This window comes from Callorhinchus milii, unplaced genomic scaffold (assembly GCF_018977255.1).
Source record: "Callorhinchus milii isolate IMCB2004 unplaced genomic scaffold, IMCB_Cmil_1.0 Scaffold16, whole genome shotgun sequence".
In the NCBI taxonomy this organism is placed as follows: Eukaryota; Metazoa; Chordata; class Chondrichthyes; order Chimaeriformes; family Callorhinchidae; genus Callorhinchus; species Callorhinchus milii.
The window spans coordinates 11826748-11852717 of NW_024704757.1; the positions used below are offsets into that span (position 1 = coordinate 11826748).

Here is a 25970-nt window from a genome sequence, read left to right on the forward strand (position 1 = left end):
ACAGACAATGGGTAGCCACATTGCAGGTAGTGGTATTTAACCATAAACAAAATTTTCCAAAGAGAAATACAGATCATAAGGAGCAAAACTGCTTTATCATATGGAAATTTTCAGAAAAACTGAAAGCCAAGATCACACTTCTGAGAAACAATTTTTATTTTGTTCTCCAAACCAATAAAATTCAAAAATCTTCATGAATTAAAATTTCTCAACATGAATGATCAGTTTTACTTTGCTTGAAGCTTAATCACGTTTGAACAATAGATTTCAGATTATTTCCCCTAAAAATAACAGGTGGATACAGTTTGTTTCTAAATGAAAACCACCAGTGGATAGTGTGCAAAATAAACAGAATAAAATGACCCAACCCATTTAAATATTAAGGACACCAATAGTAAAGATTTACTAAATTTAAACAATGTATTACTACAAATTAATCCACAATGATGGGATGACAGTATACTTCATTGTACTGTAAAATGTAATAGTCAAACTGATTGTGCAAGGAAGAAAATTAGATTTCCGAGCGCACTACAGAAAACAGAACAATTGCACTTTTGGATTCAGCCCACTTGAAACCACTTATTAACGCGCCATATAATCAACGGTTGATCAATTTTTAAATCAAAATTTCTATTAACTGCTGTGGGACGGTAGACAATAAGACTGCAATTTCTTATCACAGCATTGTGCAAAATCCTAATTAAAGGCAGACAACAGTAGTATCCTTACTGTACTATTACATGGCACAGTTCACATTAGTAAAGATCCATGTTATCCCAACCATGGGACATGTGCTTTTTTTGTGTACAAAGTCTTGATGCTAAGATTCTCTTTCCTTATCTAAGGCTCTCTTTTGAAGAGTCCTCTGCTTCTGCTGCAGAGATCTGGTCAACTTCCTGTACATTTATTTCAGGGCTTTCTTCATGCTGTACCTGCTCTGGAACTTCTAACTCACTACCCAGTTGAGTTGAAGGTTCAGGGCTTGTATGAACTTCTGTTTCAAACTCCAGTCTGGTTGCTGTTGTGCTGGTCTGGGAAACTTCAATTTCTTCCATGTGACTCACTGAACTGGTGTCACTAACTGCATCAGATGCATTAGTCCTGGAAGATCTTCGAAACTGTTTTTGTCCTATTATATACAATAAACATGTATTAGTTCTCTTTCCAGAAGACTGTTGTTGTTGAAGTAAAACCTTGGTGTACTGCGATTAATAAGCTGCATTTTTGGAAGAGGAAAACTTCAAAACAATTCTGACTGACCTGGTAATTTATTTTTAGTGCGACTGGCTGTAGGAGTTGGGGGTGGAGTTCCTCCTGAGGCCTGAACTTTTGATGTATATGTGTTGCTTGTTGACTCCACAGAACCTGATAAACAAGAATAACAAGGATAAGGTAACCAAAATGAAAGTTAAAAATAGTGGCAAACATAAACCTACATAACTGAGCTCAAATAACTAATATTGCACAATTCTACACTACAACAAAATGACATTTATAGAGCGCCTTTCACTTCAGGTGGATGTCCCAAAGCGCTGAACAGTCAGGTGTCAGGGCCCGAGCATGGGGGAGGAAGGGTGAGGGAAGGCAGAGAGATCAAAGGCACGGTCGAAGGGTCTTGAAGGAGGCAAGGGAGGGAGCGAGGCGAAGGGACCGTGGGATGGAGTTCCAAAGAGGCTGAAAGCCCGGTTGGGTGGGTCGGGCAGGAGACATGGAGCAGGCCGGAGCCTGATGAACGGAGGGAGTGGGCAGGCGCGTTGGGAGTCAGCAGGTCAGAGGTAGGGAGGGGCAAGGCCATGGACACTAGTCGAGGTAAGATCATTTCAATGTAGAAGATGTCAGCTTGGCTCAGTTGGCAGGATTCTTGCAATGGGTCTGAAAGTCGCAGATTGAAGTATCATGGAACACTTGTCATTTGCCTGGATTATACAACAACAGTCAAGAAGCTCAATATCATTCAATACTGGTTCACTTAACCAATACCCTGGCCACTCCGATCAAACAACCATTCCCTCTCCCACGCTTGCCCCGTGACATCAGTTCATCTACAGAATGCACTGGCAGAACTCGACAATCATGCACCAACCCTCAGAGGGTTAAACAAGTGGCCAACTTACAACTACTACTATGCAGTATTGCTGAAATATTTGTTGTAAACCAAAAATAATTAACAGCACCTTTAATGACTCACCTGCAGCGAGATTGAATGTTCTTCCTTTAACTGTGCTGTGGAATGGAGATAACCAGTTGAGGACTGAACCAACAACTGGGATTTGACGCAGAATTCCCTGCACAGGACAGACAGAACAAGCGCACAGTGAAAAACGCAATCCCAACACTTCATGTTTCCACCATTTCAAATTGAATACTTTTATGAAAAAGTAAAACTATTTTCTTGAAGACAATTAATTGATTTCACAATAAACTACTGATCAGGTGCAACTGAATTGTTTTGTTGAGCACATTGACTGGTTAAAAGCAAAATTACAGAAATTTAGAAGAGTATTTTTTAAGCCATCTACTGTGCTTAAATAATTATATTAAAATATAAGACAAAAGTAATATGACTTCTGTTCCTCGGAAGCTTTGGTGAAATAAATGAAGCTATTTACTGCCATGTTTGCTTTAAAACAAATTTAATTCTCTACATTTACTTAAATAAGTTTAATATTTTTGTACTGGAAATAGTTTGAGCAGAATGGGTCTGGCATTTAACTTGACATTATTGATATTTACCTCTTCAACGAGTTTTTCTTCAGTAGCCTTTAACAACTGTCGTTCTGCCTCCATAATTCCTTGTCGGACAACTTCAGTCATGTTCTCCAGTAACTTCAGACAAAAGACATGAGTTATTTTCAATACTAGTAAAGTTTTATAAACTGATATAAACTGTCAAGTTCATTGACCAGCTGAATTCATCTGAATGAAAATAACTGGTTAGAATAATTGAGTCAAATAAGTTACCAAAGTAGAAAAATAATAATAATCCTTGCATTTGCTATAATACCTTATTTATGTTGTCGAGACATCTCATGTGCTTTGCAGGATATACTGTAAAGTAGTGTGACTGTTTTTTGTGGGTGAGCTCAGTTGTATCAAAGGCGAGGATTTTTTTTCCTCCTTTAATAATTTTATTTACACATTGTGCAAATTTGACATACTAAATGGTTAACAATTTACTTCATTCTGAAGGTGCTAACTCTTGCTGGGAGATGGTTCCACAGACATCAGCCAGCCTTCGGGATGTCGCTATATGGGTCATTCTTCACAGAGGCTATTCAACCATGAGGGTGCAGGGTTTGGTCTACACTCGTATCTTTTGCAGAACATACATGACAAGCAGGAAATAGAGTTCAAAATAGTTGGGAATCAACGATATTACACAACTTGATAAATATGGTTTGGGAATTGGTCATTATTTGTGATATTCTTGTATTTAACAAAACTACACGTAAATGCAAAAACTCAAGATTAAAAAGAATGACAGAAAATGTACATACTTTTGAATTTTCTTCTATTTCTCTGCCTGTAGCTGCAATGGTTTCCACCAGTTCTGGCACATCTAAGTCATCCGTTACCATACCAATATAAATGCAGTTCTTCTCACCTCCAAACTCAGGCCCTACAGGGTAAAGGAATTATATTTTACATTACAAGTTATCATGTACCGTGTCAGTTTTTAAATGTAAAATTAAATTCAAGTTGCAACAGACACATCTCAGATTAATGCATCTCGTTAGGTACTTGTAGTTGGATCTTCAATGCAAGTCTTAATGTAATGTGTACAGTAGAGCCCAGCATCTATCCAAACAGCAGGCTCCAATGTAGAAATATGATGTTGGTAATAAAGTAATTGGAAGAAGGTAGGGTGGGTATCCTGAGAAGATGAGATTTTAGGGGCCAAAAGGTCTTCAAACAATTTAATCAAATTTCTTCCTAAGAGTAGAAGTTTTCTTCTTTGTCACGGTTCCTTCCTTACCTGTAGAGAACATCAGGTCTGAGTCAAGCTCCTTCAATTTCTTTAATAACCCACTGGTGATTTTTTCCATCTCTGCTTGCNTTTTTTCTGGGTCAGACTCCTCATTAGTAAATTCATACCTATGAACAAAGTTAGACTGTAAACTGGCAAATTACTTTAATTTGTACTCCAATAGACTACTAGTTTTGGAGAAATCGTTTTGAAAACAAGTTTTGATATACCTACAGGACAACATTATTATATTATTATTACCTACCGTACAACACCCAATCCAGGCCAATTCAGATCTTCAATGTGAGTTAAGCCAGCAGTCTGGTAGACCTCTTGCTTAAATTCTTCTCTAAGTTGTAAGGTGCTATTCAGAATCGGAATTTTTCCTTGTAAGCATTCAACTACTTGGTCCACATTTTCTGATTTGGTGCCCAAGACTAAAGCAAAAGTGCAAATTGTCACTTAGAAACTACGATAATCACATTACACATTTGAATTTTTGTTAGATATCGATAGAGGCTAGATGGCATATATAATGCCAAAAACATAGCGCCTTTACATTACATTGGCTCAATAAATTACAAAATTTAAACTATCAAAAGTATAAACTATGAAAATGAAATGAGTAAACAAATTATTTACTCGCCTGCTGCAGTCATCAGCGGACTGAACCGTATACACACACCCTCATCTTCAAGCTCCACAACATCCACGCCACTGGCTGGAACCAACTGCCCTAACTGTTCTCCCAACTGTTGACAGAAATAGCAGAGCATAATTGTCTGAATAACTGAGAAAGCATAACATGCTTTATATATGCTATATATGAATTTCACGGTGGTATATCTGCTTATTGTGCTGTACATAGTTACTTTTTTTTGAAAGATTAACCTATAAGAATACCAGTTAATTTGTAGTTATAATACTTAAAAGTTAGCTCTTACCCAGCGATTTAGGGTATCGGAAATCTCTCTTTCGCTGCTGTCCTTTGATGAATCTTGGGCTGCTGTAGTTTGATACTGAACGCCATCTAGGCCTGAATTTCAACAAAATTGAATCATTAAAACAGAAGTTACGAATAGCGAAGGCAAGTACTTCACAAATGGTTTTCTTAGAACACAAAATGTTTTTTTTTAAAAAACGCTTAAAACATCCAGACCTTTAACTAGTTACTTGAGGAGAAGTTAATCTCAATGTCACTATCAGCCGTGACAGATTACTTTCTGTATCTCACTCAGCAAATATCCCAACTGATAAGTAGTTTGCGATTAAGGGTAGATTACTCTTTAGCAGTAGAATCAACAGGACACTGTAATATCCATTCTTATCAAGAATGTTTCCACTGTAAACTTTAGACCCGGGGGGGTGCCAGTCAACCCTGTTTATGTGGAGAGCTGACAGCTGTTGACAAAGAAAATGAACAGTGCAATGGAGTACGAGAACCATTACCTGATTTTAGGTGGTCCTGAGTGAATCTGAACACCACCACTGGAGAATTAAATTCATCTTCAACCTTGTAATTATAAAGAAATATTAATATTAGGTGCCTATCAGTGCTACCTAATCGAAGGTTGTGGATATTTGGTTCATGGGCTCTGCCAGTTGGGTTCATTCACTTCTAAATAAAAATGCAATCTTCCACACTAATGTTTGAGACTACTGGTCACATCAACACAAAAACACTCAGAACGTGTGTCAAAGTTATTCAGACTATAAATCATTCTTACAAAAAAATTTAATAACTTAATTATCAGTATATTTCTTCCCTCATTGCCACGTTTACTGGTGTCTTGCACCTCAAATTAAAACTTTAAATCAAGCCCATAAATCAAACCATTTCCAGAGCCTGTTTTCATGTTATTGCAACATTTTTACACCAAAGTAAAGCAAAGTCACTATCTAAAAAAAACAATAAAAAGCCTTTGACATTTTTCCTGTTTTTGTAGGCCAGGTTGAAATAAAATACAAAATATTAGAGGAAACAGAAAAATACAGTTAAACCAAGATAAGATTTACACTTATAAAGTACCACACCACTTTTCTCTTGTAGGCATTCTGATACAAGCACAATATTTCACACACAAAGAATAAAATAATCGCCACACAACGTATACTCAACCCTCAGGGTGTCAGCGCTAACATATTGGCATAGATCTAAATATTGCCTAGTTTATTTTTTCAAAAATGCATACATTTTGCAATCTCAAACTACTGTAATTCTAATCTGGCATTTTAGGCAAAGTGCTTTTGCTCTTTGATGTACAGTAATCAACTAACTGAGATTTTAAAAGCATAGTCCTTGCGAAGGCCAAAGGTTATTACACATTTTGTACCTTCTATGTTTTAAACTCAAGATAAAATTTGCACAAGGAAGCCAGTTGGTAAATATCTTATTTATGGTTTTTTTATGAGCTTGCATACAAAATGCCTCTTGGTATGTCAAAGGCCTTTCATTGCCATATAAGCATAACATTGCCCACTATCATAGTCAAACAAAAGCTCTTCCGACTACTAATAGTTACAAAGAAAATGAAAGTATTATATGCAGATTAAACCATGCACATGCAATAATCCGCAGTTTGACAAAGGATATGAAATGCAAACCTTGAGCCAGGTCTGGTTAGTTCGCAGGACAGCCGTGAGGGGTTATTTGCGCATGATCCATTTACAGTCCAAGCAATTCCCTTAAATTTAAACACTGTAAACAACGTACTGATAAACTACAGTGTCAGGGATATGGTTTTGTGGTGCAAGTTAGAAGGCTGTTTAGCAATCAGGTCAAAGGGACTGAAAGTTAAAGGGGTGGGCGTGCTTTAAAGCTTTGGACAACTTTGCAAGACAGGTTACGGTATTGCCAAACGAAGGTAGCACGAAGAAAAATTCATCACACGATAGGAATCCTTTGTTTACAATAGTCTTATTACATCAATTAAAGTATGCATCTTTTCCTCACAAGTTCCTATTATGTTCTGTATCTATACTAATAAAGACAAAGTGTCTGTCTGTGTGTCACTCAATCACCGATTGACGTAGGGACTCGATGTATACCTCATCGGAAAGGTCTTGCACCTAGGAGTGTCATGGGTGTTTTTTTTTGAGATTCTCCTATCATTGATGAGCAGCATTAAAAAATACTTTCATTAAGCCTCAAAATATGAGGTATGCATTGTATATCTCAGAGGAAGGCACACACCGTTCAGAGAGATACATCTATATTCTGCAATAAACGTACGGCACTTTTTTCTGGTTGTCATTCACCGGAGGAAAGGTTTAAAAGAGAGTTGAGGGTCAAACAAACATGCTTTGGTTCTACTCAATAGGCCTATTGAGTTGGGGGAGTGAGCAACCAGGGAGGCTGATATGGTCAACAATGCATGCAGAGGATTCCTATAACATCAAACTGTGAGAGTTCATTACTGCTAACTCTGATTTGCAATCCACAATGAACAGCCTTATAGTCAACCAAGGTACTCTCCTACTTGTGGTGACTAAATCATTTGTTGAGAATTAAAGTTGTAACAAAAATTGGCCAATGTTTCATCAGGATACAAAATGATTTTGAGCATGAAAACAAAGTTAGAAAAGTGGACGTTAGATGGATCATGCAACTCAAATGCTATTATAACAAACAGCAGCATATGCTTCAAATGGAACTGGACAGGAGTTAGAATGAACAATTTTCCAGGCACATTCCTCCCACCTACAATTGCCAACACAATATTCCCTAAGACATTCCCTATGGATGTCCCTGTAAACTTCAGTTCCTTGGGTTTGGTGATTACTTCCTGAAATGATTCAGTGAGACTGGTTTTATTATTAAAGAACATATGCATCTCAGACATCAGAAATTATTATTCATCAGCATACTTTCATTTGAATAAACAACTTTTTAGTTGTCACAATAATCAGAGCAAGCAAAATGTATGACTGTGCTCAACCCCTTTGAATCCAAATATACAATGAGCTGTGTTTTGCAGCATCTAAAGTGATTTTTTTAATAATTATTTTCTCCCAGTTATTGTGCGAGCTGTGCTATTCTGTAAGTTAAAAACATGGGAAGACTTTGGTGTAATCAGCCTGGGCAGTACCTTTTGCCTATAAAATACAGTCAATTCACTTTACAGTATATTCGGTGAAGCGTTTTGAGACGTTTAGAAGACATGATGAGGCGCTATATCAAATGCAAGGATTACTATTACTTTAACCAGTTTCTCCTGGCATCTGGCCAAAGGGAGGAACAATGGCAAGCATGCCATTTGCTTCCCTCTCGAAAGCAAGTCATAACTATTTTAAAAATAATAACTCTTACAATCCTTTCAAATTAGGAGGATGTCCCAAAGTGCTTCACGGGATATATTGCAAAGTGGAATAACTAGGTGTTTTGTGGGTGAAAGCGACAGTCAACTTGCATATACAACCACAACAAGATTACATTTGTGCAGCGGGTTTCACATCGGGAGGACGTCCCGAGCAAAACTTCAACAGCTACAAGCTTTTTCCTTTGAAGGTTCCAGTCTTAATTCTTCAGCTATGGCATTCTTAGTTAACACACATCTGAATATCAGTCAATTTTTAGTTTTAATGAAAAAAACTTGACTATAAAAAGCCTGAAAGTATGTACGGTACAGGTTAAATTGTGAATATTAATGGTCATTACAAGATAATCATTCAGCAATTTGCATTTTACTAGCACGACAACATCATTACTGAGGTTATACCAGTATGTGTAAATAAACTCTACAAAATACAAGGAAATAACATACCGTAGTTCTGATAGAATTTAGCTTTTTCAAATTCTCCAGGAGTCTCTGGCTCTGAAAAATAAAGTAAAATCAGAAATGTTTTTCCTCATCCAGTATTTTCCCTTTACTCTTCTCAATGTGCAGCACAGCCCGCATCCTCTCCCACCAACACCAGCCCATCACCCCATCAGCTCCAAATGACTCCCTGCTTTAAGTCGTTCAACTTAAAGACCCTCGTACTTTACCTTTCAATGTCTCTATGGGTTTTCTCCATCCTACCTCTGCAATCTCCCAAGACCCTACTCCCTCTGTTCCACCAACTCTCGTCTGCTTTATGCACTCTGTGAACTCTCTCCCACTACTGGAGAGCAAACTTTCAGATACTTCCTGCCCCATCTTTCGGAACTCTTCAATTCCTTCCACCTCGCCTCTCTCTCATGGCTTTCAATCCCCGTTTCACATTCACTTCCTCCTATCTCCCTCCCAGCTTGGGCTTCCACTGAGATTTCTTAAAGCACTTTGATACATTTGGCCCATGTGAAAGGTGCTGCATAAATGCAAATTGTTGTTGTTGTGGCAATGATGGTGGTGGGGGTGGGGGGCGGGGGAGAAACAAAATATCCTGCTGCTGGAGTAAAAACAGTCCGGCAATTCCTTCATTTATGGAAGAATACGTTTATGGTGGGTCTTCAAATTTAAATATTTTCTCAACCTCACCTGAGGTACTGTAAGAACGATATAGTTCTTTTTATATTGGTAAATGCAACAACATTTATCAAAAGCTTTACTTAGGATGTTGTTCCTTTCCAATAGACGCTGTTGCGAGGAAGCTGACAGGCTGGGAGTCAAAGTGAATCGGACCAGGAATGCAGCACAACTTGTCCTGCTATTTGTAAAACATCTGACAGAGCAGCAGTGACGTTTGTAATCTGACCTATTCCTCTCTCCTCTTCCCCTCCCTCCCTCCCGGAACATTCCTGGTTTGAGAGTCATTTGAAAAAAACTTCATACAGCAGATTGAAATATCAAGCTGTTTAAAAAGTAATCCATTTGGCTCGATTACAGATAAGTAAAATGCTCATTAATTGGACATCATACAAGTAAAAGTATGCTTGTGTGATGTAAGTATAACAATAATAATCCTTGCATTTGATAGAGCGCCTTATCACATCCTTGTGTTGAGACGTCTCAAGGCGCTTCACAGGATACACTGTAAAGTGGAGTGACTATGTATTTTGTGGGCAGACCTCACCTACATTTGTGCTGCTGGCAAAAAGAAATCAGTTGCATGGATGGCAAGGTTATGCAGGGAAATCATATCTCCCTCCTTCCCCGTCCCCTCTCCCCACAAATTGAATCACTATTTGAAGAATTCTACCAATTGGTTTGGATTGATATTCCACAAAGTTGCGGCCGAACTCATCTAACCAGTTTAGCAGTTCCAACAACAAAATTACATGTTGTTGGAAAGCAGGGAGATCGAAAACACGGTCGAAGAGAAGCGTCTTAAGGTGGATCTTGAAGGTGGCGAGGGAGGGGGTGAGACGGAGGGACTGCGGGATGGAGTTCCAGAGGGTGGGCACAGAATGGCGGAAGGCCCACCCACCGACAGTGGGGCGAGCGAGGCGGGGGATATGAAACAGATCAGAGCCCGCTGAGCGGAGGGAGCAGACAGGATGGTAGGGGGTCAGGAGGTCGCAGAGGTAGTGGGGAGCAAGACCATGGAGACCTTTGAAGGTGAGGACCAGGATCTTGAACTGTATCCTCTGTGTGATGGGAAGCCAGTGGAGTCGGGCGAGGATGGGGGTGATAGGGTCACAGAGCCTAGGGTGGGAAAGGACACGGGCTGCAGAGGTCTGGATGATCTGCAGCCTGTGGAGGGAGGAGTTGAGGAAGCCAACAAGCAGTGAGTTTGGATAATCGAGTCTCGATGCAATGAAGGGTGTATGAGGGTTTCGGCAGCCTGCCGTGTGAGACAGTGTCGGAGCTGCGCGACGTTGCGGAGGTGGAGGAAGGCAGAGCGGGTTATGGCGTGAATGTGGGAAGATAGTTGAAGGTCGAACAAGACTCCAAGGTTCCGGACTGGCTTAGCAAGGTTGAGTGTGCAACCATGGATGGTGATGCTGTCAGCGCCTGAGGTGAGGAGGCGCTGACGGGAACCAATCATTTCGGTCAAAAAAGATCCCAAACTCAGCCTCTTCACCACTGATGGTCAACTAGTATGTACGATTGGGTCACGGCATGAACCACCTCATCACCCATTTATTTAAAAGATATTTATAAAAGATACTTACCAACTGGGAAGCATATTTGATTCTCTCGACTATCCCATCATGTCCCAAGTATTGCAGAGAGAGCCAGAGTGGCAAAGCTCGAAGTTTTTGCACTGGTTGGCTGGAAGTAAGGCCCGCAGCTAGAGACTAAAACAAATCAATTGCTGAGTGCATCACATGCTGCACAGTTTAACACACATCTTTCAAAGTTCCTTTAGTAAAATAGTCTTTTGGTAACATTGAATATGACTATTTCAGTAAACCTAGCTTACTGAATACTTCACGGCAAGTCATTTCCTAAATCTTTACCAAAATACGAACCTAAATTATTTTATATTTGTATTCAGATTTTTTTAATGATTATTTGGGCATTAATCTTTCAGCAATAAACACTTACCAGTGATGGATCCTCGTGCCTATACAATGTCACTGCAGGAACGGCTGGAAGACCTAACCAGGGTCCTAGAGTCAGGGTCATGCTGTCACATTTGGTAGCAGCCTATAAAATATAACAATGTTAAATGCCTACACTCTAATCGATTAGCAGTCTTCACGAGTTGTAAAACCACCAAAAAAGAGCACAATACTGACCATCACATAAAAGTAAAAAAAATTGGAATTCCCAGAATATCTTCTGAATTACAACTCTTCTGATGCACGTTGGTAGTTCTTACTATCTGCTTGAATCAAAATTATAATATGCTTTACAGTAATTTCATACAGTTTAGAAATCCAAAATCTCAGTGATGTAAAAAGAGACATGAAAATGAACAGCGGATCCTTCTTAAACAAATAAATACAGTAATGCAATACTAACCAGTACAGATGAGGACACATAGCCAAGTGTCAATGTGGCCAAATTAACTCTGCAATACAACAATAAGGATCAGAGTAAAACAAAGATAAATATAATTAAACAGGAGTTCTCAATAAAACATATCCTTTTTTTTAATATTGTGCCAGTGCAGATGATTCTATTACTATAGTAAATCACACAAAACTCTGGCTAAATATCTGAATATTTGGTTTTATCTCAGAAATAATCTGAAATTAAATATGAACTACACATGGTTACATAAAACTTACATCAAATGTGACAGAACTCACAAGGTATATTGATGTGTGCTGCTTACACTTATACTTTTTTTTGTCAGCTGGGTATCTGACACATATACAAATGTATTCAGATGCCTCTTATAATAATTTTCATAAAGTCTCCTGATCTCACATTTACATTAGATCTAAAAAAAAACAGAATTCTTTACATCTCGTTGAAGAAAACAGATCAGAGGCTGCCTTGTGCCATTTGGATTCCAGATTTTAAAATACGATTTAATATCCATTGTTCCTTAACCATGTGTTTGTAGTTGGTGGGGAAAATGCTATGCTAACTTGAACGGATGCTAATGCTCCCTTTATTCAGCACTTTGAATACATTTATGTAAATCATCAGTTCAACAGAACTCTGAATATTTGGTTTTATCTCAGAAACAATGTGAAATTCAGCTTAAAACTTTTTCATTGGACTGATCACAATAAACGTTTTCCGTTCTGTAGGCGGTTTTAATTACAGTCAATGCTGATAACTCGACCCTGGCTTAACTTGTCACTGCCACTTAAGTCATCGTGCTGTCAATATCCCGGCCACATTTATTTAAGTATTTATACATACACCTAACTCACCACTCCCGTTGACTCGTCACTGAGAACTTTCCCTTGGAGTGGCAAGTTATCGGTAGTTTACTGTAAACCATTCATCACCTCAATTCAGCAAAATTGATAGAGTAAACTGAATTAGGGGGTACATAAAATTGGGTCAACTACAGTCAATGTTCCCTTTGGTAGTGAATAAATTAAATCAGTTAAATTGAATAAAACTTCAGCACTTTTTGGAAAAGACACTCATTCTTACCCTTCCACATGTAGCCACATCTTGTACTGACTGCAGAGTTCCTTTAAACGTGCAAGTTTATCTGTATGCCCTGCTCCAGGTGTTCCTACAATAATACAAGCCAAGCATTGATATGATTTATGGAGCTCCAAAGCAAAATAATTTGAGCATTTAAAAAAAGTATAAAACTTAGGCTGCAGTGATGAAAGATTATAATCTAGATTTGATCTTCTAAGTTACTCATAACGTCACAAATAAATTCTTTTTTTAGAACTGTAAACTGTAAATGCAATAAATAGCTTAGTCAGTTCAATGAGCAAGGAAGGTCCTAGGTTCAATCCCAGGTGTGTATTACCCGAGGGTATACGAGTTAGGAGGAAAATCAGGCAGGATTCCCTTTGATAGTTACCTCACAACCCTGGTGAAAGTGTACATGTATGGACAGACTAGGCTCAGCACCCTTGAAACCCAATAGGGATCTTCATTGGAAGCAAGGCGAGGTGAAAAAAAATGTGGATCATTTTCTCACCATTATACCTCTTTATTACATACCTGCATTTGCCACCAATAGCAGAGGAAGCTTTCCAGAATCAATATCATCTTTGATGAGTCTTTCCAGTAGAGCAACATCCTGCCAAAGCAAGACGGATGCATTAAAATGGAGCCGACTTTCTATTCATTATCATTCTTCCTTTACCTGCCAATTATACGCTACAAAACACTTACCATTTGATGCTGGGATCCAAACATAGTGTTACAAGGCACACTGCACAAACAAGAAATTGGTAGGCCAAGCTGAAATGGAGAAAATAGGCAATTAGATTGCGGTATACAACAGTATACTCATTTCCTGGAACCAATTTTCTATCAATAACAAAAATAAATTAAATTGCCAATCTGCAACCAGTTCTGCAAACCAACAGCAAAATGTTTCACCAGTGTAAATAAAAAAAACCTTCTACATAACAAACATGATTGCTGGGGAAAAATTAAAGCAATAATTCACTCCTAGAATTCCTGGGTAGGTTTCCGAGTTGTGTTTGTACATCAGCTTCTCTTCTCAATCATAGTCTGGTCCACACCAGCAAATCTATAATTAAGTCCTAACCCAGTAATATTCTACATATATAATATTGGAGAAAAAACTAATGAATTTACCTGGTTGCAGATATACTGACCAAGACCTGTCCTGGAGGCAGCGCTGACGTACAAGACGGGGGATTTGTTATGGAGGACATTAAAACCTTCTGTAGCATAATCCTCATAGTTTGAATGAATGATGAGCCTGCACACTTTCAAGAGACCTTCTCGATCATCTTCATGGTAATAGGCAGATCCATTTTCATACCTGAAAAATAAAGCTGACTGAGATCTGGTTGTGATGACATGATTTGATTCAAAACCCTAGATGAAAGGCTATCGCTCATATTAACGTCAAGGACTGAACACAACCAATGTTGAAAAGAGTAGCAGAGAAATGAGACAAGATCAAGAAGTAGAGAATTATAGCCATGCCAGTCAAGGTTAAAGCATAATGTGTGGTACCATAGGATTTATTTTCAAGCACAATAATAATAATAATCCTTGTATTTGATACAGCGCTTTTCGTGGTCTTCTAGACGTCTCAAAGCGCTTCACAGAATATACTGTAAAGTGAATTGACTGTATATTTGTGGGTGAAATGTGACAGCCAATTGCGCACAGCAGCGTCCCACAAACAGTCATGGATTGAGTGAACAAATTATTTTGTTACGATTTTTTTTGAAGGAGTATTATCCCAGGAAATGCGATCCGCCAATCGACTGACTAAAACCTGGGTTCCTACTTACTGCTAGGTTAAACAGAGGTGTGTGGAATAAGGAAACTTGTGCAACATTTCGCCCTGCCGGGAATCAAACCCAGGTCTCTCGTTTGTGAGGCGAGTGCTTTAACCACTGAGCTACAGGACTCTGCAATAATCATAACAGATACCGTGCCTATCTGAATAACTGCGGAGTACTCCTACCTGAAGAGTCTGCATAACCAGAGTGTAGTGTCCGATAAGATCCTTGTGGTGAGTTTTCGCAGTCTCTCTTTGTCTAGCACCGAAATGTATGCTGCTAAACTGTGACCCAATAAGGACATATGACCTTGTTCTCCAACGTGTTGAGGTCTGCTAAAAACAGAGCCTTTTAGTACATGGTAGCTTATCATGAGAAAGTTCCTTTACCATGCTGACTCACGTAAAAAAATACATCCCTTAATTACTTACCGGAAGGTTTGCAATCCCTCCTCATCCTCTCCATGCATAAGGTTTTGTACAAGCTGAAGAATAGTTCCCATATCCTGGCCACTGTAAACAGAATCATTGATTTGATAAAAAAAAGTATTTTCAAAACTTTTCTCAACTGTTAAAAAAATATCAATTATTTAACTGAAAACATAAAATATCTATTTGCATATTTCCGGTCTGGGATTTGGCAATGCTACTTCCGTGTAATTTGGGGCTTTGTGAGCTGACAAGTGACCACACTGAACTAACTGAGAGACTAAACAAGAACCAGTGAAAAAACACAAAAGAAATATCACCTTCTTTGAAGCATAAATGTTACCGTTACTCACCTGCCCTGCAATGGACCTGGAATATCCTTCCTGGCATATCTCATTTTCTCCTTTTCTTCATCCATTTCCCTGATTGGAAAATTTTAAATCACAGACAAAACAATTTTTACTCACTTTCTTCAGCAGAACAATTGCAATATTTACCATATACTGTAGAGCTAGTTAATTATATAGACGGTCATGTAGACAATTTTACAAAAATCAGTTTCAAACGGTACCTCTGACTGCATGTTTCAATGTAAGCTAATAGTTTTGCCTAGAGCTTACATTTGTTCGGATTTGTTCTGTGTAAAAAGCAATTATCAAAGATGATAGTGAATCCATTAAAAGCATTACTCCGTTATTATTTTGCTAAAATGATTATTAAACGTTTTCTTAATCACTGAAATATTCCATAATTGGAAAGCGCAGAGAGACCTTCTCCAGCAGTCAGCCTGTGCCACAGCTGCTTAATTCTTCCATGATGACCACTGAACTCTAGAATGTGTGATTTCTTCTGAGTTTAATTAAAGCAAATAAAAAGGTACAGTGGATGCCCTCTCATATATGCAAGAGGAAATCACTTGTGATGCTTGGTAAAAATCCAAAGCACAGCTTTCAAGTTATGAAGGTGACATTATGACTGAAACATAGGTGAATGGTTTCCATGGATGTTTCAGGGAACACTTTTCCTGAGGGGAGATGTGTTCTCTGAAACTTTCTGATTAAGCAATAAGTAAGTTATGGACCAGGCCTGTTTGCTGCACGAATTACCCTACACATCTTCAAGTAAAGCATAGAAAACAGGTTCAGTTTTTTTGTTTTTTAAAGCTTAGAATTAATTTTAACAAAACCTTTGATTGTTTTCCAATATCTTCATTGCTTCATTGAGATTCTTCCCCATCTCAGCTAAAGTGGGATCCACCATCACCTGCCGGGCACAAAATGACAACAAATCTGAATATTGTAAGCCACACATGATCATTGCTAATGAATATTTCACCACTGTGCTACCTTGGTAGTATTACTGCTATAAAAGCAAGCAAAAAGTTGCCATCAGCGCTACTCCTGCAAGTGTCTCAAAAAAGATAAAAGTTCTATAGGTAGGTCAAACCAAAGCAGCAGGCAACATCATTAAAATAAAACTGTTCATTTGCAGATAAACTAGAATGAACCATTTCTGAATGGTGAATCCTGCAATTGAAATTAAAATGGGAAATTAAAGCAATTCTAAGAGAGCCAGTAAATAGCCAGAGAGCCATAAAACACAAACTGGACACTTTATTGTACTTGAGGTTCATCCGCATACAAACTGTTAATATAACCAGATCATACTGTATATGAGGTCATGTGTTTTTAAAATTATGTGTTCATTCTTCCTAACCATAACATTAGATTATTTTTTAAAAAAAGGTATCTACAGCATTGTGAATAGTTACTCCATTTTAATGAATTGATCCCTTACTTTGCAAATAATGTCAACAGATCAGTTGGGTGGAAAGAACGTTAGAACTTTTACAATCTAAAAGATATTTAGAAACTCTACCCGAAAAGGCAAATTACAATAAGCGAAGATAAACATGTTCTGGAGCAAAAAAAAAGAGAAATCAAAAATCACTCAGTAACCCAAATTCAGCCTATATTTGGCTTTCAAATTCTATTACTACCGACAGTCGTATTTTGTGAAAGACTGTCCCCGTTCATCTGCATTTCCCTTGCAAATCTGTCATATGTTAAATATTTACTTTTCAACTGATGCCGGCATATATACTGTTCAAACGTTTGTTGCAGCTCCCTCCCTTCTAAAATTTTTGGTGTAAGCATGAAACCAATCGGCTCTGCTGGAGAAACGTTTGCTGCTTTTATTGCCACAAGTTTACTGTGTCATGGCGAATACTGCACTTCAAAAAAGGTTCCGTCATCTCCATCTTGCAATTGAAGCAAACTTTAAATGTCACTTCCAAAAAAAAATGTTTTCAAAAGAGAGAACAGAAGTGATGGATTGGAAAATTAAGCGCTGACAATAATACTGTGAAGCGCCTACTGTTTCCTAGATTTCTATTTTTTCTATAGTTTTGCTTGCATTGTACGATTGCTCTGCAGTTTTATGTGGATTTTATTTACATATGGTAGGAAAGTATGAGCCCGTATAATACTGATAACAAATCAATTAACAGGTCTGGCATATGTGAAATAGATTCTGATCCATATAATAGTATTTGCATTTCTTTTGATATGCAGCTTCCTGCTATCACTAAACAGCCAGGAGAGGTAGTATAACCATAACAGCAAAGCAGAGAGGGAAACCAAATCCAAGTCCCAATAGCCTCATATCATCCGAATATCAAAATGTTTTGTACATGGAAGCTGAGTAACTACCGTTTTAGTTTTGTAATAAGGATTTATTTCTGTGCGATAGTCTGATTTGAGTATACGAAAACAGATGCAATTTATTTTAAATTGTTTCACATATTGTGGTTCCCTAAAAAAACAAAGTCGTAAAAATATATATCTTGCGCAACTTAATTCTTAACATCTTCAAGTGCATTCACTGTCACACTAAACCCTTTTAGCTAAACTGTGCACTGTAGCTAAATCAACTGATGAATTAACAGAGTAACAACAGTGGAACAATTAAATTAGGTTACGCATATTGAATGTCTTTATGGGCGTTATTTAAACAACATTATAAAGAAATGTATTGGTTATTAATACATCAAGATAAGACAACTTCATTGTTTACAAACCTGTCGGACTTGAAAAACAACCCGTCTACTGAAACTGGATTTAATGGAAATTGCTGTAAATACTGAAGTGAAAATGTACTTATGGCCTCAGGTAACTCTTGTCTAAACTACAGGACTCTTGGGAGTCCTGTAGCTCAGTGGTTAAAGAGCACTCGCCTCAGAAGCGAGAGACCTGGGTTTGATTCCCGTTAGGGCGAAATGTTCGGCAAGTTTCCTTACTCCACACGCCTCTGTTTACCTAGCAGTAAGTAGGAACCCGGTTGTTAGTCGATTGGTGGATCGCTTTTCCGGGGATAATAATCCTTAAAAAAAGAATAATTTGTTCACTCAATCCATGACTGTTTGTGGGACACTGCTTTGCACAATTGGCTGCCGTGTTTCGCCCACAAATATAGAGTCAATTCACTTTACAGTATATTCTGTGAAACGCTTTGAGACGTCTAGAAGACATGAAAAGCGTTATAACAAATTCAAGGATTATTATTATTATTACAGTCGTTAGTGGAACTTTAAAAGACTCCCATTCAAGATTACAACATTGGACACTAGCAATTGCACAAAATAACAGAGTCAGCAAGCCAAAGCAGACTCTTTAACAGTCTTTCACAATCAGAATATTTTGGATTAAATTATTCAAGTACGCAGTAAAACATTTCGACTGTAAGCTACAGTTTCAAAGTGAGTTGGGATCAACTGAGGACATTGTAAGACACTAACATATAATGGGTTATTAACCATATTGTACATTATCGAATGACGGTGACATGCTCTCTGATGCTTGCCAACTGTATACCGTGTGAACCAGGCCAGCAACCGTTTGAAAACTGGAAAGTTTAAAAAAAGCTAGTCAACTTGCATTGAGTAAATGTTTCAACAGACAGTAATTAATTTCAAAATACATTTTTGCTCGCTGCAAGACTATCCAGCTCACTCCATCTTCAGAGGTGCCTCACTACTGGAAATTAAGATTATTATCAAGATTATTGTTACAACGCTAGCCTACATTTCTAAATAAGTGGCTTTCTAAAATGTATTATAATCAGTGTCTATCTGGTAAGGAATGACTGGAGTCAGGGTAATTTACTGTCAGTATTACAGTTAACAAAAAACCTACACAAAGAAGTGGATTTGCCTTATAGTTTTAAGCAGCTAAACAGTAGAGCCAGAACTTTTTTTAAAAAGGATCCTTGGAAATATATGTTCAGAGCTGACTTTTTAAATCTTCGTTCCTGTTAACGGGCTCTTCAAAATAGCAGAAAATCTTCTGGGGGAAGGATGGTTCCATGCTTGTTTTAGTCCAAGTTCAAATAATAATAATAATCTTTGCATTTTGATATAGTGCTTTTCACGTCGGGAGGACGTCCCAAAGCGCTTCACAGAACACACTGTAAAGTGAATTGACTGTATATTTGTGGGCGAACGCGGCAGCCAATTGCGCACAGCAATGTCCCACAAATGACCAATTTTATTATTGTTTTTGGTTTTGGAGGGATTATTATTCAGCCCCAAATCAAAAGATTTAATACTTTCTCCCACAACCTGCACAGTACAGCAGCGCAAAATGAATAGTCACTGTCCATTATTCCGCAGTGTATGAAACTGATCGTGACAGACCGATGGCCTTGCAGAATTGAGGGCACCAAACAGATCAAATTACAAGCTCTAAGGTAAACTGGGAACAGTACAGGCAGCCATCCGCATTCTTCCAAGAATCAACTTTGTTTTATTGTGCTGAAACCAGGACTTCAAATTAGCTAATAAGGATGTCAACCAAACGTTCATTACAGCAATCGACATTTTGGAAGTCGTGTGGTTAAACAAACAGCATCGTATCAACGTTTGTTAAAAAAACGTTAATACAATGCTTTTTTTTGATAAACGTTGATACAATGCGTTAGTTGATACAGCGCCTTGGGACGTCCATCTGACATGAACAACAACAAGATTACATTTGTTTAGCGCCTTTCATCTATACAAATGTAATTTTCTTCTTGTTGTTTGTGGGGAAAACGTTATAACTTGAGTGAGTGGAAGCTTGCCTTCAGATTGCACAATTTAATCTTATCAGGTGTAAACATAATCCATATTAATGGTACAAGCTAAAAATTTGCAGATTTTATTCAGGTAACTATCTTTGTGAAGGTATACCGAACCCCTCGAATTTACAGTTTAATAAAAAGAAGGAATTACACTGGATCTAATATAATAATAATAATGGATCTAATATGTTTATGTTACATGCAGTGCAATGCAGTAAACTTTTTTTGGAGCTTCTCAGAATCGGGATTGTTAGAATTCAGAATTGTATACTCAGTTTTGATATTTTTAAAAACAGTTACTGGAAAATCTTCAGGAATGAAGATTAATAGTGCTGTTGCAGTGCGTCAACAAAGGCAATAATTGGAACATAATCTTTGAAACTATTTTTTTAAAAACGAATGTTGTCATTAAGAATATTTGAGGTATCAATGCACTACAGGAAACAAAAATTACACTTGGGCCAATTTGCTTAAATCAACAGATCAATATGTTTTGCCGACAAACCTCTAAATCCCACCCAAAAGTACAGCAGAATGTACAACATACCTATAACCAGTCGTTCACCCCTGTGTTAAATACCTTAACATGGTTAATTCAGACAATCCTCTTAGTAAAAACCTATAAGTTTTCACAATTCAAGGGGACACTTTGTACGAAAACCCTCGTTCTTTACTAATATCCTGGAGTAGTCACCTGAACCGGACATTTTCCACCATTGTTCTTTGTTGAATTCTAAGGTACAACAGAGTCAACATTAGAACACACCCAGAGGCCTCAGAGTTAAAACTAATCCAAGATCACCAACAGATGCAGACTATTCAGACAGAACAGCAATCAATGAGGTGTGTAATATGAGCTCAGTGGGTAAGCACTTAAGTCAGAGGTTATGGGTAATAATCCTTTCAAAAAAAAATGAGAATTTTGTCACACCCGACCCACGACTGTTTGTGGGACACTCCTGCGCGCAATTGGCTGCCTCGTTTCGCCCACAAAATATACAGTATATTCTGTGAAACGCTGTGAGATGTCTCGAAGACGTGATAAGGCACTTTTTCAAATGCAAGGGCCATTATTATTATTGTGATTATTATCATGATAACAAACCAAACATTGGGACTTGAGCTCACAGTCTGGCACTCCAGTGGAGTAATAGGTGAGGGCTGCACCGTCACAGGTGCTGTGCTGTCTTTCGGATACGATATCAAACTGCCTGCTTAGGTGCATGTTAAAGATTCCGCTGATATTATTCAAAAAGAGAAGAAAGTTTCTTACGATGTCCTGGCCAAACATCTCCCACATAAGTTAGTCCTTCAGTTCATTGGACATCTATTTTTGTCGACAAATTCAACAGCTATGTGCAAATAGCTGTTGAATTTGTCGACAAAAATAGGGAACTTGAGACATTTTAACATAGGCTGAATTGAGTCCCTGTGATCTAATTCGAATGTGCCCTGCCTGGATGTATTCAACAACTGTGACAATATTCTGCAATACGTGCCCATAAACAATAGAGGACTTTTCAGCTAAAGATAACTTTAGAGGAATCAAAACACCTGTGCATCAAAAATGCATTGATTATTTGATAGCCTAAAGTAGGGGAAGTGAGATCCCTTATAACAAACGGAGCAGAAGCAAACTGTTTTTGAAGGGGGAAAAAAAAAGCAATTTAAAAATATAAAATTAAAAATAAGTCCTAAGGCAAGTTCTGGAGAAGGACATTTAAAACAGTCAAACCAGACCATTTAGCTATATTGATAGCACAGTTAGCACAGACAGATTTTTAAAAGCAGTAGAGAAAGCTTAGGTTTGTGAACATCACATTGAGAAGACAGACCCCCTCCCCTCGGGACTAGAACTTTGCACAACAGTGACTGTTATTGAAAATTGATGACTTTTGTCAGGTAACAGCTCTGCTCTCAAAATGGGTTGGAACCTGAGTTTCAGGTCGAGCACCAGTTCATTTAGAAATAGTGAAACTCTAAAATGTCCAAAAGAAATACAAACAAAAAATATTATTGTGGCTGTTTTTCAAAATTACTCACGGTCTTGCGATTTTCTTTTCTGGCAAGTACTGCAAGACACCTGCTAACCTCGAGCCTCCCTAATCATAGCACTAACTATTGAAGGCCAATGGGGAAATCATCCTGTACATGAATCAAAGTGTGCCGCTAACACAGTATACCAGTTTCTCTAAGTGGCATGTTGCTCAATTAAGTGTATATCACACAATCGGTCCCAGGACTACACCAATGGAGGTGACATTTTATATGCATGAGGTCATAATTACCAGATGGAAGAGCAGAATAATTTTCCTTTCAGTTCCACAGTCGCCACATTAACTCAATTCAAATTCCCTTCCTCCTTTCTTACAGAATATCTCATATGCAATTCAAATGCAATTCAGTGAAGTGCAATGCCTGTAAAACATTTTCGCTTCACAACCACTTTTTCCCCCAATATAGAAATTCAAAATAAGTGTTCTTCAAATTGACTGATCACTGAATTAATATAAGATGCATACTTAACAGACCTGCTGTACAGACCCGAAACAGTAAGGCTCGTGTTATGATTCTACAGTGGCAAAGGCTAATTTGAACACAGATACACTTTTTGGAAATATCAAGTGTTCAGTTTTCAAAGTGCATATCAGATGCTCAATGACAACCTGAACATTTTGAATGGTCACAGAGCAATGGAATTAAACCACCATTCCATTACAAGGTGACACAACCTGAAAATCAATAGTGACAATTAGAACTAAAGTCAGGAAGCTTCTTCGCATCGAGGGTTGTGAAAATGCGAAATCATCAGAGATGTTTCAAAGAGGCAGATATTTAGATAGCAGAAGGTGTACGACAAAAGGATGCACATTGGAATTAACAAAAATCAGACACCATCTAACATTTATTGGTGGAACAGACTCAATGGTCTTCTGTAATCATATGTTCTACATTTGTAACAATTATGTTGAATCACCATAGGAATCATTCTCCTTTACCCAACATTATCCAAAGGCACAATGTTTTCATTAAAAACAATAAACATAATACAGCTAGCAGTTAAAGACCCCACTGCAGACTGTGTTTAATGTTTTTGTTCATTTCAACAACTCAATCACTTGTACATTACAAAATTACTTCTCTTATAGCAATCTAGTAAACATTTTTTTTCCTGTTACCATCTTGTCTTGAAACAAACACAAGTAATGTGCAGCACTCCAATCTGACGTCAAGATAAGTGTCAAACAAAGCACTGTGACCTCAATCAATCAATAATATGTTTTAAGAGGACAAGGATCTCTTCATCATACACAATGAATTTGTATGTATACTGTACCATCCATTACAGTCATCAGATTATACCCAAAGCTGCAAATCCTTCAAACAACACAATACTCCTTCAGTGAGCATCTCCCAGTATATTGCCCAACAATCCTGAGATAAAACCGGTCATTCACATCTTGGCTGTTTTGGGGACATTGTAGTGCACAAATTGGTTGTTGTATTCAAAATAAATAACCTTTACATTTGATGTAGCACTTTTCATGCCAGAATGTTTCCAAGCCCTTCGCAGGATATACTGTGAAGTGTAAAGTTTAATGATCAGGTATCTCACCTACAAATAATAATCCTTGCATTCGATACAGCACCTTATCACATTGAGAGGTCTCAAAAGCATTTCACAGGATAAACTGTAAAGTGAATTGCCTGTGTTTTGTGGGCAAAATGCACCGCAATTACACTTTGCAGTTAGATCTTGTGAAGCACTTTGAGACATTTCGATAGAGGGCTAGACATTGTGATAAGAGTGCTAGATCAACCGCAGGGATTAATAATATTACAGTGATACAGACTGCCTCACCTTAAAGCACAGGAGAGATACACTAAATACATTCCATTGAAAACAGGTATGTTAAGCATGCGTATAGGTCTTGAAGCCAGAAATGAGCTGTGTTTTTTTTCCCCCTTCTCTCTCTACCCAACTAATCGAATGACACCGAAGATTTAGGAGGGGTGGAGGGAGAGGGGGTGGAGGGGAGTGGAGGAGAAAGGGGGGGGGGTGGGGGGTTTGGGTGTGGGAGGGTCGCCGAAGGCACGATCAAAGAGAAAGGTCTTTAGACGAGACTTGAAAAGAGGCAAGACAGGGGAGGGGGTGAGGCTGAGGGATTGCGGGATAGAGTTTCAGTGTGGGGGGGGGGGGGGGAGTGGGGGTCAGAGATGCTGAATGTCTGACCACCAACGGTGCGGTGGGAAATGCCAATACAGAAATAAAAACCTAATTGGGCAAAAATGGAATCTCTGAGCCAAGTTTTACTGTCACCAAAGACCACAAATGATAAAAGTTCAGGGGGCGACGGGGGAGGGGGAAGGGGGGAGTGTGTGTGTGTGTGTGGGGGGGGGGGGGGGGGGGTGGGGGGGAGGGTGCAGAGTGGGGGAGAATGGAGAGGGTGGGGGGGGGGGGGGACGAGTCACTATGGCTTTTACATAAAACATAATGGGGGGGGGGTCTGGTGACCTGACAGAATGACTGGGCTGTCACTGACCCCCACAGGGCCATGTGAAGGAGTCAGTTCATATGGGGGGGAGGAGGAGGGAGGGAGTGGGGGGGGGGAAGGTGGGGAGGGAAGGCCTGAGCCCCGCGCTCGCCCTGTCCTGTCGTCTTCGACCCCCCCACGCACCTTCTGGCTGGAGCCGCTGTCCATGGCTGCTCGGGCGGGTTGTGTGTGTCTCTCTCCCTCTCTCTCTCTCTCTCTCTCTGTGCGTGTGGACGGAGGCCCTGTTTGCGGGTCAGGACAGGAGTGTGAGGAGGGGGAGCGGAAGGCGGGTGTGTGTCTGTGGGTGGGGGGGAGGGGGTGGGCCGCCGCCGCCGCCGCTGCTGCTGCTCCTCACTGCCGAGGCCTCCCTCCCGCCTCCGCTTCCGCCGCCATCACCGCTCGCTCCACGTTGGCAGCTGACGTTACCACCCGCGCCGCCCCGCCCCCTCACGGCGGGCCGGCTCCGCGCGTGCGCACCGCCACACCGCCCCTCCCCCCGGGGAGAAGCTCCGCGCGTGCGCACCGCCCACACCGCCCCGGGAGAAGCTCCGCGCGTGCGCACCGCCCACACCGCCCGCCCCGGGAGAAGTTCCGCGCACGCGCACGGCCGTACCATCCGGAGACAGATCCGCGCGTGCGCACTTGCCACACCGCCCCACCCCCCCTCCCCCAGGGAGAAGCTCCGCGCATGCGCGCCGCCACACCTGCCCTGAGCCGGCACTGTCATGTCAACCACCAGCTGCCGCCACCAGGTGTGTCAGACACCTGGGCCTCGGGCGCCCCCTCCCCCCCCTCCACCCCACCCCACCCCCCCCCCGCCGGCCCCAATGGCGTCCACTCACCCGCCCGGGTTGACGATCACAATGATAGTCCTTCCTTGCGGAAACGGCCACTCAGCAGCGGGTCAGGCGGGGTGGGGCGGGGCAGGGCGGGGCCCCCCGGGGGGTGGGGGTAGGGGGTGGAGGGGTGGGGGTAGGGGGTGGAGGGGGGGGGGGGGGGGGAGAAGAGAGCGGAGTCAACGTTCTGGGGTCCACCGACGTCTTCGTCAGGACAGAACTTGGCCGGACCCCCGACTGCCGAAGGCCGGCGGACCCCGAAACGTTGACTCGCCCTCCTCTCTCCCACCCCCCTCCCCCCCCCCCCAGCGACGCCGCCTGACCCGCTGACCAGCGTTCCCAGCCGCGTCTTGTTTT

General features: G+C 39.9%; 1 protein-coding gene and 1 non-coding gene across 5 annotated transcripts; one reads left to right on the plus strand and one right to left on the minus strand.

Moving 5' to 3' along the window:
* Positions 1–138: 138 nt before the first annotated feature.
* On the minus strand, positions 139–25084 carry pdxdc1 (pyridoxal-dependent decarboxylase domain containing 1). 4 transcript variants are annotated; one of them, XM_042341031.1, is made up of 24 exons: positions 24922–25084; positions 16311–16387; positions 15478–15546; positions 15128–15208; positions 14882–15028; positions 14035–14224; positions 13603–13671; positions 13429–13507; positions 12898–12982; positions 11803–11851; positions 11383–11484; positions 11007–11132; positions 8734–8784; positions 7675–7755; positions 5420–5483; positions 4915–5006; positions 4617–4722; positions 4236–4407; positions 3980–4098; positions 3501–3622; positions 2737–2829; positions 2192–2288; positions 1264–1368; positions 139–1132 (listed from the first exon to the last, which is right to left on the minus strand). In XM_042341031.1, the coding sequence occupies exons 1-24, from the start codon at positions 24943–24945 to the stop codon at positions 840–842; spliced, it is 2493 nt and encodes an 830-aa protein (XP_042196965.1). In that variant the 5' UTR covers positions 24946–25084; the 3' UTR covers positions 139–839. The 4 variants fall into 4 exon arrangements, with proteins under 4 accessions (XP_042196965.1, XP_042196964.1, XP_042196967.1 ...); XM_042341030.1 differs by having other exon boundaries at positions 14882–15031; XM_042341033.1 differs by lacking the exon at positions 7675–7755.
* On the plus strand, positions 18327–18400 carry trnal-cag. Its single transcript has one exon. It is a non-coding gene; the product is annotated as a tRNA-Leu (tRNA).
* Positions 25085–25970: the final 886 nt, after the last annotated feature.